Source organism: Rhinatrema bivittatum, chromosome 13 (assembly GCF_901001135.1).
Source record: "Rhinatrema bivittatum chromosome 13, aRhiBiv1.1, whole genome shotgun sequence".
Taxonomy (NCBI): Eukaryota; Metazoa; Chordata; class Amphibia; order Gymnophiona; family Rhinatrematidae; genus Rhinatrema; species Rhinatrema bivittatum.
Genome location: NC_042627.1, coordinates 9,817,882 through 9,837,018, shown reverse-complemented (window position 1 = coordinate 9,837,018; position 19,137 = coordinate 9,817,882). Strand labels below are relative to the sequence as shown.

General features: G+C 42.3%; 1 protein-coding gene across 1 annotated transcript in view; it reads left to right on the top strand.

Moving 5' to 3' along the window:
- The window catches only part of KTI12 (KTI12 chromatin associated homolog), a 57,053-nt gene that overhangs the window by 25,796 nt on the left and 12,120 nt on the right, over positions 1-19,137 (top strand). Inside the window, exons 4-5 of the mRNA XM_029575956.1 lie at positions 12,078-12,133; positions 17,644-17,723. Coding sequence (XP_029431816.1) covers positions 12,078-12,133; positions 17,644-17,723 — 136 coding nt within the window. The remainder of the gene's footprint in view (positions 1-12,077; positions 12,134-17,643; positions 17,724-19,137) is intronic.

The following is a 19,137-nucleotide window of genomic DNA, read 5'->3' as shown; positions in this document are numbered from 1 at the left end:
TATTATTTTAGTTTCACTGCATAGTTATTGCCTTTATAATGCATATGGTGGGAGCCTGGGTAGACCATATTTAAGAGGGGGCCATCTTTTAAGTATACAAGATTTATTTATATTTTCTCAGTAGCTGTATGATGTTTGAGGTACAGTTGTGAGGTGCAGTGGGCCTGTATTCATTGCCAGCATGGTTTTCCTTTATTTTATTTAAATTTTTGTTGAAATATTTATAGAACTTTTTACCAAAGCACTTTAAACAGCAAGGCCAGCCAGCAACAAGGTACGGTCTGAGCCAAAACAGTCTGAAGGAGGAAAAGCATAGTCAGTAAGAGCAAGCATCAAAGGTCAAGAGGGTCAGAAGAAAACGAAATGGGAGGGGGAGAAAAGAGGATTAAGGGGGATAAGACCAGACTGTGCTACAGACGTGCTTTGAAAGAAAGAATGAGGGTTAGATGGAATCTAAGTAGCAGTTTATCCTAGAGAATGAGAGCAAAAAGTGTTGTGTGTTTGTGATAAGAGCAGGGGGCCAGATGGCTTTTGTGCTCCAAGCCCTACATGCAAATTGACCTCTTCCTTTTGTTTGATGTTCAGTAGCATCACAAAACAGCATGGGCACAAATGAGAGAGAGTGTGTGCCTTTACCTTCCACAGGCAAGGCTTACTTATCAAAAATTATCTGGGGAGAGATGAACATTCTTTTAAGCGGGAATAGCATCTCAAGAAAAAGATGTATTTGAACTTTGAAATGATGTTTCTGTGAGCAGAATGTCTGTATGGCAGGAATCAAGGACACACTGGGTTGGGGTTTAAATGGATGGTCTATAAATTATTTTATTTATCTCTTAACTTATCAGAACTTGATACTTGCTGTCCAGCAAGAAATAGAGAACCTCCATACACAGCCCCATTATTTAACTTCTCCTATGTATGACATTGTACTGCTGCTCTCCAAGGAGGGCCACAAGCTATGGAAATGGGATGAGGAGCTCTGTCTTGTGCTGTTATTTGTTTAGCTATTAAGTAGCTGCCCATCTGCCTCCCCTAAATTGCCTCTCAAATAACTAAATTTATTGAAGATGGCAATGTTATGTACCTGAGGTGATCAGGTTTTGGGCCTGGATATAGTATTGAAACTTCACTCATTGCACTACTTAATGAAATTAAAATTGAGAAATAATGGGAAATGATACTCTTTTAACATAAGAACTTAAATGCCATGCTGAGTCAGACCAAGGTCCATTGAGCCCAGCATCTTGTCTCCAACAATGACCAGTCCAGGTCACAAATAGTTGATCTATTTCTTGTATCTCATTCCTAGGGATAAATACTGCCTTCTTCCTAGGACAATATATATAAATTCCAATATAAATTTTACAAAATTTTTATTTCAGCAAATACATGCGTATCAAAACCTATCTAGACAATCTTATACCAACACTATTTATTAAATGATAATTCTTCCAATCTCATCCTGTAATAATAATAAATCTTAAATTACTCCTTAACCCACAATTTCTCCCCTCATGTCTACAAAGTTGCTATATATATCAAATATCTCAACTTATTTATTATTATTACAGGATGAGATTGGAAGAATTATCATTTAATAAATAGTGTTGGTTAGTCCCTGAGGAAGCCCTTATGAGAGAGGGTGAAACGGAGATATCTTTGTTGGACTAGAAGGAGAAAGAGGATCACATTATGTTTATGACGTGATGAAATAATGAAGTCCTGCGAAAATGAAAATAAGAATAATATAAGATTAAAGAGTGTGGAAAATAGAAGAAGAGGGACCATTGAAAGTGAAAAAAAAGTAACAAATAAATATATATGTAAGTATTAATATATGTTTAATGGTGCTATATGTTTTTAAACGGTATGAATGCAGTATGGTTGAGATAGTTAGATTTTAATTGTCTAGATAGGTTTTGATATGCATGTATTTGCTGAAATAAAAATTGTGTAAAATTTATATTGGAATTTATATATTTTCTGTGTGTGTATTTATCGATAGGATAGGGAAAATTTGATAATTAGACGCTCTGTGTTGTGATTCCTCCTAGGACAAGCAGGATGGTAGTCCGCACATATGGGTGACATCATCCAATGTAGCCCAGCATGGAAATCGTCAATGTTTCTAGAAAATTTAACTGGCACACTGAGCATGCCCAGCATGCCACTCATTATCTATGCATCCATGCGGGGTCCCTCTTCAGTTTCTTCTTTTCCTCAGAGCTATCATCTCACAGTTCTGGAGCTTGTGCACTTTGTTTTCTCCAGAAAACGCCTTTTTTGCACTGGGTCCCTCTCCATTCCTCCTGGTTTTAATTAGCAGGCGGCGCAGTAAGTTTTTACTTTCTGTACAGTCGATTCCTGGTAGCGGTGTCCTTTGGGGGCCAATGGTCATCGACCACTCGCCGGCTAGTTTTTCCGCATGGCGTCGGGTTTTAGTCAGTCCCTCCAGTGCCCTCGGACTATGTCCCTTATGGATCCTGCTGGGGGCATCGCACGACGTTTGGGGGTGTTGTTTTTGCAACCAAATGACCCCCAAGGCCGGCTTGCCTGCCTGGACAAGATGGAGAAGCTGTTTGGGTCCAGGAAGTCTGAACCCTCGAAACGGCATCGGGGGCATTGATGCTGAAGGACTGGGGGAACAGATACTGATCCCTCGGTGTCCACCCCTCCACCGTGTCCACTGGTGGAGAGGGCTGAAGGGGATTGGCAGTCGTTGGTCTCCTTTTGCTCGAGATCTGGATAGTCTCCTTCATCCTCGGCGCCAGGGAAAGACTGGGCCGAGCACCATGGGGAAACTCCAACATCGCCACCGGTCTCCATTCTCACATGGTGCCAGGCTCAGGCCAGCACTGACTCATGCTGCGATGCCCTCGAAGTGACCCTGTGGCGAGGAGGTATTGCCCTCCATCAAGGCTGGATGTCCGAGGTGTTTCCCACTGGTTTCGGTGCCGGACACTGATCTCCCTCGGGGCTCCAAGGGAGATCTTGCTACACCTACCCCTCTTCAGTCTGTCCTGTTGTCATCAACCTTTGAGGAGGAGCTGGAATGCTGGGTGTATTTGGTGGTTGTTCGAGCCCTGCAGGGCATCGAGCCGTGGCCCCGCCAGTGCCGGAACCTGCACCTTAGTTGTTGGCACCACTGCTGGAGTGCCTCAACGTTCTTCTCAGCACTCTCTCCATGCAGCCGATGCTAGTGCTGAGGCCATCGATGCCCCATTGGCCACCATTGCTGCCTCCTCCTGATGCCATTCCCATTGCGGGTTCCTCCGAGGAGGAAGGGCCTGCGAGGCAGAGAGCACTGTCGAGGCCCGTGGTTCTGAGGCCAGCATTGCCTGATCCGGTTCTGGGTCCTTTGGAGCCCTTGATGCCCTCAATGCCATCGGTGCCCAAGCCACTGGGCCTGGGAAATCCCCCCCTCTCCCAAATGTCTTTGGGCGATCTTAGTAATGATGATAGCCTCGTATGACCCATGGGGGGATCATACGTCAGAGTCTTACTCTGGTGACCTTCCCTCAGACCCATCTCCTCTGGAGGACTGGCATTGGTCCCCGCCAGAAGATTTAACTTTTGCTGATTTTGTGTGGGCCATGGCCGAAGTCATTCCATTCCAACTTCTTACAGAGGATGATGCCAGGCACAAAATGCTTGAGGTTCTCCAGTTCATGGATGCCCCTAAGTAGGTAGTAGCTGTTCCCGTCCATGAGATTTTCATAGAGTTACTCCTTAGGATCTGGGAACACTCCATCGCTGTGCCTCCAGTGAATAGGAAGGCCGATGCAGTGTACTTAGTCCAGCATGCTGTGGGGTTTGAGAAGCATTAACTCTCACACCAGTCCGAGGTGGTGGAGTCCACCCTTCAAAAGGCCAAGTGCTCTCGCACTGCCTTTGCCTCTCTAGGACGGGAACACAGGGCACTGGATGTGCTGGATAGGAAGGTGTTTCAGGGTGTCATGTTGATTGCCCGCATTGCAATATTCTTGGAACCTCTGGAAGCAGATCCAGGACCTGACTGAGCGCCTGCCCCAGCAGCAGCAGGATGCTTTCTCAGGAGTCATCCAGCAGGGTCTTGAATGCGGCAGGCATGAAGTGCACTCCACCTATGATGTGCTTGAGACAGTGGTGAAGGTGGCAGCCACAGGAATTGGTGCCTGTCAGATGGCCTGGCTTCGGGCCTCAGATCTCTGCCCAGAGGTGCAGGAGAGGCTCAAGGAGCTGTTGTGTACTGGCAAAAACCTCTTTGGTGATAAGGTGAGAAATGCCGTGGCTCAGTTAAACGATCATCATGATACCCTGCAACATCTCTCTGCAAGTATATTGGACCCACCGTCCTCGGCCAGAAAGTCCTCTCATCAGGGCCTAAGGAAGTCCTTTTACCATCAGAGGAAATACTACCTCCTGCTTCTTGCGCCTGGTCCCAGTGGGTGAATCCTAGGGCCAGCCCTAGACAGCAGTGGGTCTCCAGGCCTCAACCGACATCCCACGCAAGCCCCGCTATGGGGTTTTGACTGGTTGCAAGGGAGTGTAAGCCAACCACCCATACCCTTGATGCACTACTCTCTGATCAGGGGCCAGCTGCGGTAATGGACAAGACTCTATTCCTCTCTGATGAACCTCCACTCCTCAAGCTCTTCTTAGGTGAAAGACAACTCCTCTTCCCAATGATTTGGAATCTGGGTCCCTGGTACTAAGGACACTCAGTCCCAAAAGGGGGAAAAAATTAACTCTCTCTTGGCAATAGTAATCATATGATTAAATTTGAACTAATGACTGGAAGGGGACAATATGTAATCTATAGGGGGCCCCGAACCGCCCACGAAAAACGTCGCGGCGGTGACGTCAGAGGCGCGACCGGCGGGATATTTAAACCGCCGCTCTCCTCTCCAACCTCCTTTACCTTCCACGGGGCTCCAACGGTGAACTAGGCCTGCGCGATCGGCGCTGAAGCCCGTCGGGGTAATGCCTCTTGTTCCGCTCACCCCGATTGGGCCCCCTCGCCGATCGCCGGCCTGTTTCTTCAGCTTCCACCTACCTGCAAGGCTACGAATCCCCACCTCCAGCCGGCCGAGATCGGAGCCGCAATTCGCCGCATCTAGCCGGCCTCGACTCGGACCAAGAGCCCTCGCCTCCAGCAGGCCCCAAGCCGAGCCGCAAGCCTTCGCCCCGAACCGCCCACGAAAAATGTCGCGGCGGTGACGTCAGAGGCGCGACCGGCGGGATATTTAAACCACCACTCTCCCTGGCGTCGCGCGCACGAAGGAGCACGACAAAGGGGCCTGCCCCTTTGTTTCGCCCCTTCGTGCGCGTGACGCCCGAGCTGCAGCACTCAATACCGCACTAGAACTCTGCTAGCATCCATCCAGCTCACGTCCTTCCAACTCTCATCCATCAAGAGATCATCCTGCGCCCACTCAACAAACAAGCGCCCACTCAACAGACAAGCGTCCTGCGCCCTCTCAACAAACAAGCGCCCACTCAACAGACAAGCGTCCTGCGCCCTCTCAACAAACAAGCGCCCAAAGCATCCTGCGCCCACTCAACAAACAAGCGTCCAAAGCATCCTGCGCCCACTCAACAGACAAGCGTCCTGCGCCCACTCAACAGACAAGCTTCCTGCGCCCACTCAACAAACAAGCGTCCAAAGCATCCTGCGCCCACTCAACAGACAAGCGTCCTGCGCCCACTCAGACAAGCATCCAAAGCATCCTGCGCCCACTCAACAGACAAGCGCCCACTCAAGACAAGCGTCCTGCGCCCACTCAACAGACAAGTGTCCAAAGCATTCTGCGCCCACTCAACAGACAAGCTTCCTGCGCCCACTCAACAAACAAGCGCCCACTCAACAGACAAGCTTCCTGCGCCCACTCAACAAACAAGCGCCCACTCAGACAAGCGTCCTGCGCCCACTCAACAAACAAGCGCCCACTCAACAGACAAGCGTCCTGCGCCCACTCAACAATCAAGCGTCCAAAGCGTCCTGCGCCAAGCAACCAACCAACCTGTACTCATCCAGAGCCCTAACCAACTAATTATTTATCTCCTAATTCCAGGCTTTCCTCCCTTCTACCATCCGCCCACCCACTGCGCCAGCTATCCAACAACCCACAATGTCTCTAGTTCTTCCAATACCAATTTTACAACACCGCCTCCCATCTAAGAGAATATCTACCAGACGAGCCCTTCACAATAACTTAAAAACCCTCACCCCCATCTTGATTACACCTATCACCCAGCTTTTAGGCCTCTCCCTCTTCTCACTCTCTCTTTTCAATGCACAATCCCTAACAAAAAAATCCCTAATTTTCAATGATTACCTCACCGACGCCAAACCAGATATTTGCGCAGTAACCGAAACATGGCTTAAGCCCTCAGATACGGCTTTAATAAACCAATTACCTACACAGACCTATGATGTCTTCTCACTCCCGAGACTGAAAAAGAGGAGGTGGAATCCTTCTGGCCACCAAAAAAAGCCTTAACTTCTCCCAACATCCGTACAGCTCTAACTCAAAACTGGAAGTCGGCTTCTTTACCTCACAAAATCTTCAAATCCTTCTTGTCTACGCCCCCCCAGGGCTCCTAGAATCCGATGTCTCCCCCATTCTTGAAATCACCACCATGCTCATCAACTTGGATACTCCAGCAATCATCTTAGGTGATTTCAATCTGCACATAGACATTCCTTCTCCATCTAACAGCTGCGTAACCCTCCTCTCAGCCCTGTCTGCTATGGGATTCCAACAACTAGTCAACGAACCCACACACAAAGCGGGTCACACTCTGGACTTGATTTTCGTCAATAAAGGCATTACGACTACATCCAATCTGAAGAACAAAAAGGTTCCATGGTCAGACCACACTCTCATCTCTACCTCCTTCGCGCTGAAAGAATCCAACACTCCTAACATCCCCTCACCTTCATTCCACTACAAGAGGCGATGCTCCCTAGAAGACCTTAACACCCAGTTGGTCTCACAGCTCCCATTATTAGACTTCACCGACCCGAACACTGCCATTCGCTCCTGGAACAGCATAACAGAAAATATAGCTAATAAGCTCTGTCCTTCAACAACAAAAAAATCTCACACCAATGCTGTCAGCAGACAACCTTGGTTTACCATTGAACTCAGAAAACTAAAACAAAGTTTAAGAAAAAAAGAAGCAATCTGGCGTAAAACCCCTTGCGACTCCACTATCTCCTCATACAAATCTATTCTATACCAGTACAAATCCCTCACCTCAAAGTCAAAAAAAGACTATTATGCATCTAAGATTCACAACCTGGTCTTTGACGCCAAAGCCCTCTTCACTTATGTCTCCAGCCTCACCCAAGCCTTACCGCGAGAAATCCCCGGCAACATGGCTCAATCCAAAGCTGAAGAACTTGCTCAGTTTTTCCAAAATAAAATCACCAATCTCCTAACACAACTGCCTCCCGACACCGCCGCCCTCCAGACATATCAACAACCTGCCTACAAAAACGTCAGCTTAAACACCTTTGAACCCGTCTCTTCCATTGAGATACAAGCCATCCTGAAAAGAATGAAACCCTCGTCTCATCCTGCAGACCACATCCCCTCCAAACTACTTCTATCTATTCCAGACACAATAGCCACATCATTGACAAATATCATCAATTGCTCCCTAGCCCAAGGAACCTTCCCAGATGATCTCAAAATGGCCTCAATCTCACCGCTCCTAAAGAAACCTAACCTTGACCCGAAGGACCCCAACAACTTCCGCCCCATCGCTAACCTCCCATTCATTGCCAAGATCATGGAAAAACTAGTGAACTCTCAACTTTCAGATTTCATCGAAGACAACAATCTTCTCTTCACCCCACAACACGGCTTCCGAAAAAATCGAGGCACAGAATCCCTCCTCACCTCGTTGACAGACCTTATCTTATTGGGCCTCGACAAAGGAAACTCTTTCCTATTGATCTTATTAGACCTATCCGCAGCGTTTGACACGGTCAACCACGCCATCCTCCTAAACCAGCTGTCGTCCATAGGAATCAGCGGCACTGTCCTATCCTGGTTCAAAACCTTCCTCAACAACAGAGGCTACAAAGTTAGACTCCAAAACAAGGAATCTTCAAGATTTGACGCCGTCATAGGAGTCCCGCAAGGTTCTTCATTATCTCCGACTCTTTTCAATATTTACCTTCTTCCTCTCTGCCAACTTCTCACCGACCTCAATCTAAAGTATTTCCTATACGCAGATGATATTCAAATCATCATCCCCATCAAAGACACATACTCTAAAACTCTTGACTTCTGGGAATCATGCCACCTGAAAATCAAACAACTACTCAACAGCCTTCACCTCATCTTAAACTCCTCCAAGACAGAAATCCTACTCATCTCTCCTGAGAACAATAGCTCTAACTCTTTTCTCTTCCTACCAACCTACCTACCTCACAAGTTAGAGACTTAGGAGTGATAATAGACAACCGGCTAAACTTCAAAGCACATATCAACAAAACAACCAAAGACTGTTTCTATAAACTCCATGTCCTGAAAAGGATAAGACCTCTCTTCCATGCTCAAGACTTCAGAACGATCATCCAAGCAGTCATCTTCTCAAAATTAGACTATTGCAATTCCCTATTGCTAGGTCTGCCCTCATCCTATTCCAAACCATTACAGATGATTCAAAATTCAGCAGCCCGACTACTAACAGGCGCAAAAAAGAGAGACCACATAACTCCCATCCTGAAAGAGCTACATTGGCTACCCGTATACTTCCGTATCATGTATAAAGCCATGTGTGTCATCTTCAAAACTATACATCAACGCATCTCCCTCGATCTTCAAATCCCCCTCCAAGCATACAATTCGACAAGACCTACCAGAGAAGTTTACAGAGGCGCCCTCCAAGTTCCTCCCACGAAAACGACCAGACACATTACCCTCAGAGATCGGGCCACCTCCACAGCTGGCCCTTCTCTATGGAATTCCATTCCTACAGATCTCAGACTAGAACCATGCCTCCTAACTTTTAGGAAAGGACTTAAGACTTGGTTATTCAAGCAAGCTTTCCCAGACACAATCTAATGACACAATCCAAGGACTCCCCAAAACATTCAACCATTAACAATACCATTTGTACATAGTATTTAATTAATTTAATTTGTATTTTGTCTAACCAGTTATTCTTTCCTATCTCTTCCTTCTCCAAGTTCTGTGACCCTTGTTAATTGTAACTGTTTCCTTCGATCACCACAGTTTTAGTTTGATGTATTTAATGCACCCCGTTTCATGTAAACCAGCAAGATATGTCCTCATGATTGCCGGTATATAAAAACCTTAAATAAATAAATAAATAAATAAATATAGCTCTAATACTAAATTTTCAAAAGGGAAACTTTGATAAAATGAGAAAAATAGGAAAAAACTGAAAGGTGCAGCTGCAAAGGTTAAAAGTGTACAACAGTCGTGGACATTGCTTAAAAATACAATCTTAGAAGCGCAGTCCAGATGTATTCCACGCATTAAGAAAGGTGGAAGGAAAGAAAATGATTATCAGCATGGTTAAAAGGTGAGGTGAAAGAGGCTATTTTAGCCAAAAGAAATCCTTCAAAAAACTGAAGAAAATAGGAAAAAGCATAAACATTGTCAAGTTAAGGGTAAAACACTGATAAGGCTGGCTAAGAGAAAATTTGAAATGAAGTTGGCCACTGCCTCCATGTTTCTCATTTTTGAATGGAACATTTTATTCCCAGTGGCAGTGTGGGAAGGCAAGTTTTCTATCATCTTTGGGCCTTTCCAATTCCCATCAGGGTGGGGGATCAGAAGTATCTTCAGCTTGATGTCCTTCAGGAGCTTTTTCTGTTCAAATCGCTACCTTTTGATCCGGTCGCAACCCCATGTACTTTTCTCGAAGTGATGGTGGTGGTGGTGGTGGTAGTGGCGACGTTCTTTAAGAAAGAAGGAATCTTGGTTTATCCTTATCTAGATGATTGCCTAATCAGAGCCAAGTCTTACCAAGGAGGTCTTCAGACATCTGACTGAATGCTTCATGTTTTGTTTTGGTTTTTTTTTCAAAAGCATGAGCTAGGTGATCAATTGTGCAAAGAGCAAACTTCTTTCTGCTCAGTCTTTGAAATATTTGGGATTCGCTTTGACACAGGTGGGTCACAAGTGTACCTGACATTGAAGAAAGTGACCAAGTTTTGTGCAACAGATGCAGAGGTTCACTTTGACTGAAACCCTCAGGGTTGTCAGATATCTTCAGCTTCTGGAATCTATGGTGATCACTTAATATCTAATTCCATGGGCTAGGTTTCTCTTGAGACCACTCATTTCTTTTCTGGCTCAAGGAATGCTTCTTTCTCAAGATTTAGTATTGCCTTCTTTTGCCCATGTATGTATAGAACAGCCCTCTTTGGTGTACAGTCCCTTAAATCTTATTGAGGGATGTGAATCTGGGATTCCCTTGTAGAGACTAATCAAGAGGAATACAAGTCTTTTGGATTCATGAGCATATTATCTGGTTCATGACCGTAGGGCCTTGGTCTCAGGCAGAGGCCATGTGATCTATCAGCAGTCTTATTTAGGGAAAGAGTGGTCAGAGTGCTCTCCAGCAGTGTCACGGTGGTGGTACATGTGAATTGACAAGGAGGTACCCAGAAACCTTGGGATGTCAGAGGAGACAAATCACTCTTTTCTTAGGGTGGAGGAGGATCTGCAGCACTTGACAGTGGTTCATATTGCAGGTCAAATCTTGAACTGGATCTAGGCAATCTCAACCCTGCACATAATTCTTCTGTAGGGCATGCCTCACTTGGATCTGATGGCAACTCATTTCAGAGAGTGAGTTGCTGAGAGGATAGATGCTCTAGTTTAGCCTGGGAAAGAAGGGAGTTACTATACATATTCCTGCCTTAGATGTTAATAGGGAGGATTCTACACAGAACAGAGGCAGACAATAGACCCGTGATCCAAGTGGCTCTGGATTGGCCAAGGAGGCCATGGTATATGATTCTGATGAAGCTACAGATCAACTGTTCTATGCATCTCCAAGATGATTGAGCACTTTTGATGCAGACTTCATCTCTGTGGAGGATCCATGTTTATTTCTTGTCTTTCGGATTTTCTCTTGAAAGATCATGCTTATATAAAAATAAATAAGAGAGTGTAGCAGGATTCATGGAAAGAAAATTAACAGGTAGAGATTTCTTCATTTGTTCATGTTGTAAAAAACTGAAATTCCTAGATAAAATAAAAACTGAAAATAAAGATTCCTACATATAGGATACGTTTTAAGTTCATATAATTGTTTATTAAAGCCTTACATAGAAGTTTTCCTCAATACCTAATTGATCTTATTCCTTAAGATCCTTCCTGGGCCTTGATATGTCTACAGCAAGATATTTTAGAGTTGCCAGATCCTACCAAGATGAGGCTGGAGTGTATGTGGCACGTAGCTTTTTGCTATCATGGTCCGCTTCTGTGAAATACTAGTTTAGTTCCTTATGAATTTCTAAACTTGTCTTAGGTTCCATAAAGCAGTTAACACATGATTTTTTTAAAACAGGCTTTTATTCAAAATTTGTTGAAATAAGATGAACTCTGAACCTGTGCTCTTGTGACTTTTAAAATTTTTAATTTTTATTTTCTTTCATTTGTATATTTATCTGTTTTTATTCTATATTTTGTGTGTTTATTTGTATTGATTGATTTGTTACATTTTCTTTTTTATTGTAAACTGTTTTGAATTGTTGTAAAACAGTATAACAAATTTAATAAACTAAACTAAACCTACCTGTAACCTAAAGTCAGAAATGGGAAAATTTCACTTTTAGCATGAAGTGCCTCTTTGAAATATAACAGTTGATATAGCATTCAGAGAACAAAGAAATCCTATTTAAAAGCATCTTGCATTGGTCTGTCTTCAGGAACAATGCAGTGGGCTGATGAGGTATTCCTGACAGGTTTGCCAGTGACTGGAGGGTTAATGAGAAGAAAATCACAGGTCTAATGAAAAGATAGAAACTTCAATATTTAGATATGTAAGCAGGCTCCTTGCTGGAGAGCGTTTGACATTTTGTGTGGTTTTTCTTTCAGGTTATAGATACGAGTTGTTCTGCTTAATAAAACACACACAGACTCCTTACTGCCTGGTAAGACACTATATGTACCTGAGCAACATAAGTTACCTTGTTTTATATATTTAGAAGTGTTGTAATTTTAAAAAAATGTAAAATGCCCATGGGTATGATATATTTTGTGGTCAATATTCAAATGGCTTTTCCAGTGGTCAGAGCATGGGAATTCTAAAAGCCTGCAGTTTGACTATCTAAGTCCTGGAATTAGCCGAACAAGCTGAAGACTTTTAAAATTCCCACACTGTGACCGCCTCCAAGTTAGCCAGATAAACTTAACTCTACCTTGGAGGTGGTCCAGGACAGAATTAAATTAGCCAGACAAGTTATCCAGCCAACTCTTTATAACCTATCCAGCCAAGTTTGGTCATGCCTGAGAGCAGTCTTAAAGTTAGCCAGATAAGCTTATCTAGCTAACGAGGACTTTATATAACTATATTCAATGAAATACCTAATCGGCAGCACTCTGCTGAATATCCCAGACAATTTGTCTGCTCTCCACGCTGCTCTTTGTATTTAAAAGCAGCATCCAGATCTGGCATCTTGTTCTTCTTATAAGTGTGTCCTTAATGGTGTAACAATAGTCCATGTGAATGATTATTCTTATGTTATAATAATAAAGAGTAGTCTTCAGTTTTCCTATTTTTCTTTAGCACTTATTTCAGGCTGTTGAAGATTGAAGATTACACTTTAGGACTGACTGTCATGGGAGACTGAAATAGGGCTACAAAACTGTTCATGCTTAGGACTGAGAGCTCAGGGGACTGGCATAGCGAAGCAGAGCTTTTCATTTTTAGGATGTATTTATTTATTTATTTATTTATTACAAGGATTTGTATACCACCCTTCCAAGGTTAAGATCAGTGCAGTTCACAGGCTAAAAACACATAAAATATTTATATATATTCTACATTACATGTAGTACATCACATTGCATATATTGAGTCTCTTCAATTCTCATACCAGAAGCTGTAGGTTTTTAAGGCCTTCTTGAAAAGCTTAAACTCAGTCAGTGTTCTTAGGGATTCTGGCATAGTGTTCCATAGCTTCAGCCCAGCTATTGAAATTGCCCTTTCTTGAACTTCTATGAGATGGGCGCAACAAATAAAAGGGTACATCAAGCAGTCTCTTATTTGCAGATCTTAACATTTCTGGGGAATGTAAAAGCATAATGGGGCTCCCAACCATACACTGTCTTCATTGTTTATGATTTTATGAATTATTGTAAGTACTTTGTATTGTACTGGGAGCTAGTGTAAGGAAGACAGAATTGGTGTGATGTGTTCGAATTTATTTACACTTGAAAGTAACTTCATGGCTGAGTTTTGGAGCATTTAAAGGGATCGGCATACTTGCTGGAAGGCCCAAAAATAGGGAATTATAATAATTGATGTTTGCAAATATTAGCTTTTGTAGAATTGAGTGAAAGTTATGTTCAAGAAGCGATTTTACGGAGTTTGTAATATCCAAATTTAATAATTGTGCCAATGTGTCCTGTCATTGTAAATTTACTGTCTAGAATTACCCCAAGATCCCGTATAGAGTCTGATGTAGAAATACTATGAGCCAATTTTTAAGAGAAGAATTTTTTCAAGGGTCAGTTTTTTTTGTAAGATGAATCAATTCTGTTTTTCTATGTTTAATGTAAGTCTATTATGAAAAAGCCATTTTTCAATTACTGTAATGTAGATAGTTAAGAGGTTCAAGGTATGTGATATAGATTGAGTGATTAACCAATAAGCCTTGATGCTTTTGATGCAACTACATCACTCTCCACTTTGACGGTGATGGGGAAGTGAAAGAGTAATTGGATTCAGACAGCCACCAACAGGGGCCCTGATTTTTAGGTCAGGGGCCCTGATATGCAGATATAAGGGAAAAAGTACCAGATTGCTTCTAAGGCCAAGTCCATAAGCAAAACACATCAGCACTGCCTGAATTTTCAGGAAGGCTCATCGAATAATTGCATGGAGCAGCAGATACTACCATAAGAAGCATGCTGGGCAGATTGGATGGACCACTTGGTCCTTTTCTGCCACCATTACTATGTTACTATGATTGGGATAAGAAATTGCATGTCATCTGTATGTGGAAATTGAGACCAAGACTGACTAGAAGTTTGCAAAGAGAGATGAGGTATATATTGAAAAGGGTTGCTGAGAGTGCAGACCATTAGGGTACCCCAGTTTTTAATGGGTCGCCAGGATGATCTGCCATTACCAATTTTAACTTGGAATGATCTATTCTCCAGAAAATAATGTATCCACTTGAGTGCTTGCCCATCAATGTCTAGCTCTCTTAATTGTGTTAATAAGATGTTGTGATTGATTGTATTGAAAGCTGCCAAATGTACAGTAATACAAGGATATATCTCTGTCTGCCTTCGAAACCTTGCCAGATAATATAAAAAATAGACAATAGTAATGTTTCTTACTGTAATTCTTTCTAAAGCCAAATTTATTCTGGGAGAGCAGGCTATTTTCCTCCAGATAATCCATCAGTTGTTGCAATACTACCTTCTCCATAATTTTGACTAAAAAAGGCAGTTACAAAACTTCCTAATGCATTCGGGTCACAATCTTGGTTCTTTACTATGAGCCTGATAGAAACTCTTTTTAGGGAAGATAGTTGAGAACCATCTTTGTTTTCCAAGCAGTCGTTGGAATAGGATCTAGAGGACAGATAGCTGCATTCATTTTTGCAATGATTTGCTGGATCGCTGTCTCCAAAGTAGGGATCCATCAGTTCTAGAGGACGCATATAAAGAGCAGGTAGTAAAACACTGCATGGAGCGGCAGTAGCCACAGAGGCATTAACGGAGCGGGATGCCAGTGGCCGGTGGTAGGTGTCCACCTTCACAGAGTAGAAGGATGAAGGGCATCCATCTCCCAATTAAAAAAAGAAAAGAAAAAAAGAAAAAAAAACAGGGATGGGTTCATGGGCTTATAGGTATTACCAATTATTAGGCTTTTCAATATTTGATGATAGTTAATGTGACTTTCAAGGCATTCTTCACTTTCGGTGCATGTCCGGCATGACTCCTTGCTTCAATGACAGGGGAAAAGAAAAACTGATACTTCACACATTTCCAGCATTGCCCTCTGCTTCATGGCAGAGAGCTATGCTGCCGCTTACCCAACTAATCAAACTTAATATTTCACTTGGAAGCAGCTCCAGCACTGCTCTCTACATTAATGGTGGGGGTGAAAAGGGAATTAGAACATAAGGTTACTAAGAGCCAAGAGAAACAGTTAAGTATGAGAACAAATGTGTGAAGCTTGCTGGGCAGACTGGATGGACCGGTTGGTCTTCTTCTGCCGTCATTTCTATGTTTCTATGTTATGTAACTAATCACAAATTATGTTGGGTGTGGTCTGGTACTTAAGTTGTGTCTCTTGAATGTGGGAAATGTTTTTGTCAGTTTTTTCAATTTTGTCATTAAAGAATCAGCAAATTCATTGCATTTTGATGGTGATAGGCAGTTATTCTTTGTTCAAATTTTGGATGAGAGGTTTTGTAAGATGTTTTACTATGGAATACAGATGCTTTGGGTTAAATCTGATATCCTGGATTTTTCTGGAGTATTTTCCTTTGGCTTGGTTAATAATAGCTCTGTATTTTCCTAGACATACTCTAAATAACTCCAGATTTTGAGATGTAGGTATTTTTCTCCATTTATGTTCTAAAGTGCGTAGAAGATGCTTAGATTTTCTTATGTCATCTAATGTCATCTTTTATGTTTAATAGTTTTATTTTGAACAGGACTAATTTAATTAACAATTTTTAAGACTATTTCATCCCATTTTGCACTGGCTGTAGAGGTGTTGTCATAGACTCTTCAAAACACTGGAGGTTTGGATTTAAAGTCATCGGTTATGATCATCTTACAGTATGATACGTGCAGCTTCAGATAACCACTGGTTGTATTTGATGTATGTATGTATGTATGTATTTGAAGTATGTAACTTAACAGTGGTGGTGATTAATTTATGGTCAGACCAGGGTATTGCAGTTGAATTGATATTGGTCAGAGAAGCAACATTTTTGTTATGAATAAGTCCAATGTATGTCCAACATTCTGTGTTGCTTCATGTATTACTTGGCCCCATCTCAGAGCTTCCATGGAATCTAAAAATGACAATACATACTACTAATTGGGGTGATGCATCAACATGTAAGTTAAAGTCTTCTAGGACAAATGTTGAAAATGGATCAAGAGAATTATTAGCTAGTAATTTAATCAGTGATGAACTCTTAAGAGATCTGGTGGGCAGTAGGTGAGACAGAGATTGAAATATTATGATTTGAGGATCATTACCTCAAATGGGAGTCACCCAAAAAGCAAAGCGGAAGCCGATAATATTGCTGGAAAGCAGAACCAAACGGTAGTGATCAATGTATCAAGGGATTCTTCATTGGAATATGCCTGACTCTGGCCCAGTTTCACTCGCGCAGGAGCTGCCTCAGAGGCTACTGCAAGAGCAATAAAATAAAGATAAATAATAAATAAAAGACACACACATACATAAATTAAAATGGACATAGATATGTGTAGATACAAATAAAATGTCAAATCAAATAAGGAAACATAAAATCATAAAATATTAAAATCAAAAACAAAAACAATTTGTCAAAATCACATCACAATGTGTACTTGTTGATAATATGTGCAAAAGCTAGCACAATTTAAAACAATGCGAAATGTGTGAACATTTATACTTAGGAATTGTCAAGAGCCAAATGGGCTTGTGTAAGTAATACACATATGTGTGTCTATTGAGCCGGTGGATGTGGATTCAAAATAGTGAAAGAACCATCTGTGGAGAAGGAATTGAGTTGTAACTACAAGTACCTGTTCCAATGGTTATTTTTCATATATCACACTTCAGTGTGAGAGCAACACAAAGTATTGATTAGAATTCTAAAAAGAAGAGGGAAAGAAAGAGACAGCTTGGTGTTAAATGGTAGATATATGTGTAAGTATATATGTGTGTGTGTATATATATATATATATATAGCATCCAGAAATTTTTTTTTTTGCAATTTTTTTTTTTTAACTAATTCTGCTTTCTGTGGTCCCTCCTACTTAGTATCATGACTATACTAGTAGGAGGGATCACAGAAAGCAGGAATTTTGGGTTTCTGCAATGAGCCCTTGAGCATGGCAAACCTTTATTCCAGCCTTGGGCTGGCATAAAATTTGCCACGTTGCCACATGGGAATTTTTTTTACATCAAAGGGATTAACTAATAGCCTCATCTTCATGTACTTTACATGTGATGACCGCTGTTAGCTACACGCTCAATTGGATGTGCATTTTGGAGACGCTAATCCCTGTTTTGCATCAGGGGTTATGGACGCATGTCCAGTTGCATGTTGAGCCGCACGCTGGCCACAGTGCATGGTATTGCATCAACCTGAAAGTCTCATCAGCCTCTAGTGTAGACCCTGCATCATTTTGGTATATATTAGAGGCAGATTAAGAAAGTTGCTTAGCATGTCTTTTCTTCTCATTTCTTGTTCTGTAGATTCACTGTCTGACGGCTCCAGAAATCAGTTTTATGTGGAATAGCAGCAGAGAGCCTGAAAATCAGTACATGCCAGAAATGTAAGGAGCATGGGAATTTTTCTCTTGATATTCATCAGGCTTGAAAAACCGAACTTCCACAAGTGTATGCTTAAAAATGAAGACTATTTTTTATTAAAAGTTCCCAGTAAACTAAAGTTAAATAATGCCACAAAAAATATATTTTTCTTCTTTTGTCCTATTATGTTGAACTTTCTACCTCTGAGTATTAGAGAGGTGAGTTTAGTTACTCAGAGCCCAGTATTACAAATGGCACTTAGCCTACTAAGCACCGCTTAGCTAGGTGGCGCCGTTGAGTATCCAGCCATTGCCAGCAGGTGCCACTTAGCAGCCTAAATGGCTTAACCGGCTAGGTTTTGGGCTGGACCGGGTAGGAACCAAGTTGGTCAAATAAATTAACCAGCTAACTCGATACTCTGAGTTAAGTGGCTGATTTATCCAGCCAACTCTGGTCAGGCTAAAGGACTGCCCTAAAGTTAGCCGGCTATTTATTTGATTTATATTCCATTTTTCAGCACTTCAGGTATTTCCCTGACCCCAGAGGGCTCCCAGTCAAAGTTTGTCCCTGAGGCAACAAAGGATAAAGTCACTTGCCCAGGGTCACAAGGAGTGGCAGTGGGACTTGAACCCTGGTTTCCCTGGTTCATAGCCCTCTGCTCTAATCACTAGGCTACTCATGCTCTCCAGTCTAAGTTAAAACAGTCTTAGATTTAATTATTAGTCCACCTCTTATAAACATCTAAAATCAGGCAAGTGCTTGAGCATACACCAGAGATTTACATAATTTCCTTAGCTGATAAGTCCATATTGAGCCTCCATGCAGCTCTGCTAGTTAGCTGGTTATACACAACCGGCTAACTTTAAGATCTCCGGATGTATTCAGCCTTGCCACTAAATACATAGCACTAATTAGCCAGTCCAGCATTTTAAAAGAGCAAGTGCTAAGGATCTGGATGTGCTGACCTGAGAAGCATTTAAGTAAATTTAAACAAATTCAATTGATAGATTTAGGGGCCTATTTACTAAGGTGTATAAATATGTGTTAAGCGCCAAATTTGGTGCTCAACCCATGTTAAAAATGTGTTAACACACATTATTGGTAACATGCAATTCCACCTGACTGATAACATGGCAAAAGTTGATGCAACTCACAAAAATATTGAGGTGTATCACATGCAAGTGTATGCAGAGCAGCTCATTAATATTAAAATGGATTAACACAGATGGAGAGAAATATCTTGATTCATGCTAACCTTTCAAGAGCTGACTACACCTCAAGAGGTATAGTTAACTTTCCCCAAGAGTATCAGTAGGCTAATGCACCTCCCAATACTCTTGGGCCCCCAAACCCCTGGGCTGGTGTCAGTAATGGGGTATCTAGACCCAACTGACCTCTGCAGAGTCATCTGCACCTGTGTTAGTAACCCCGTCCCCT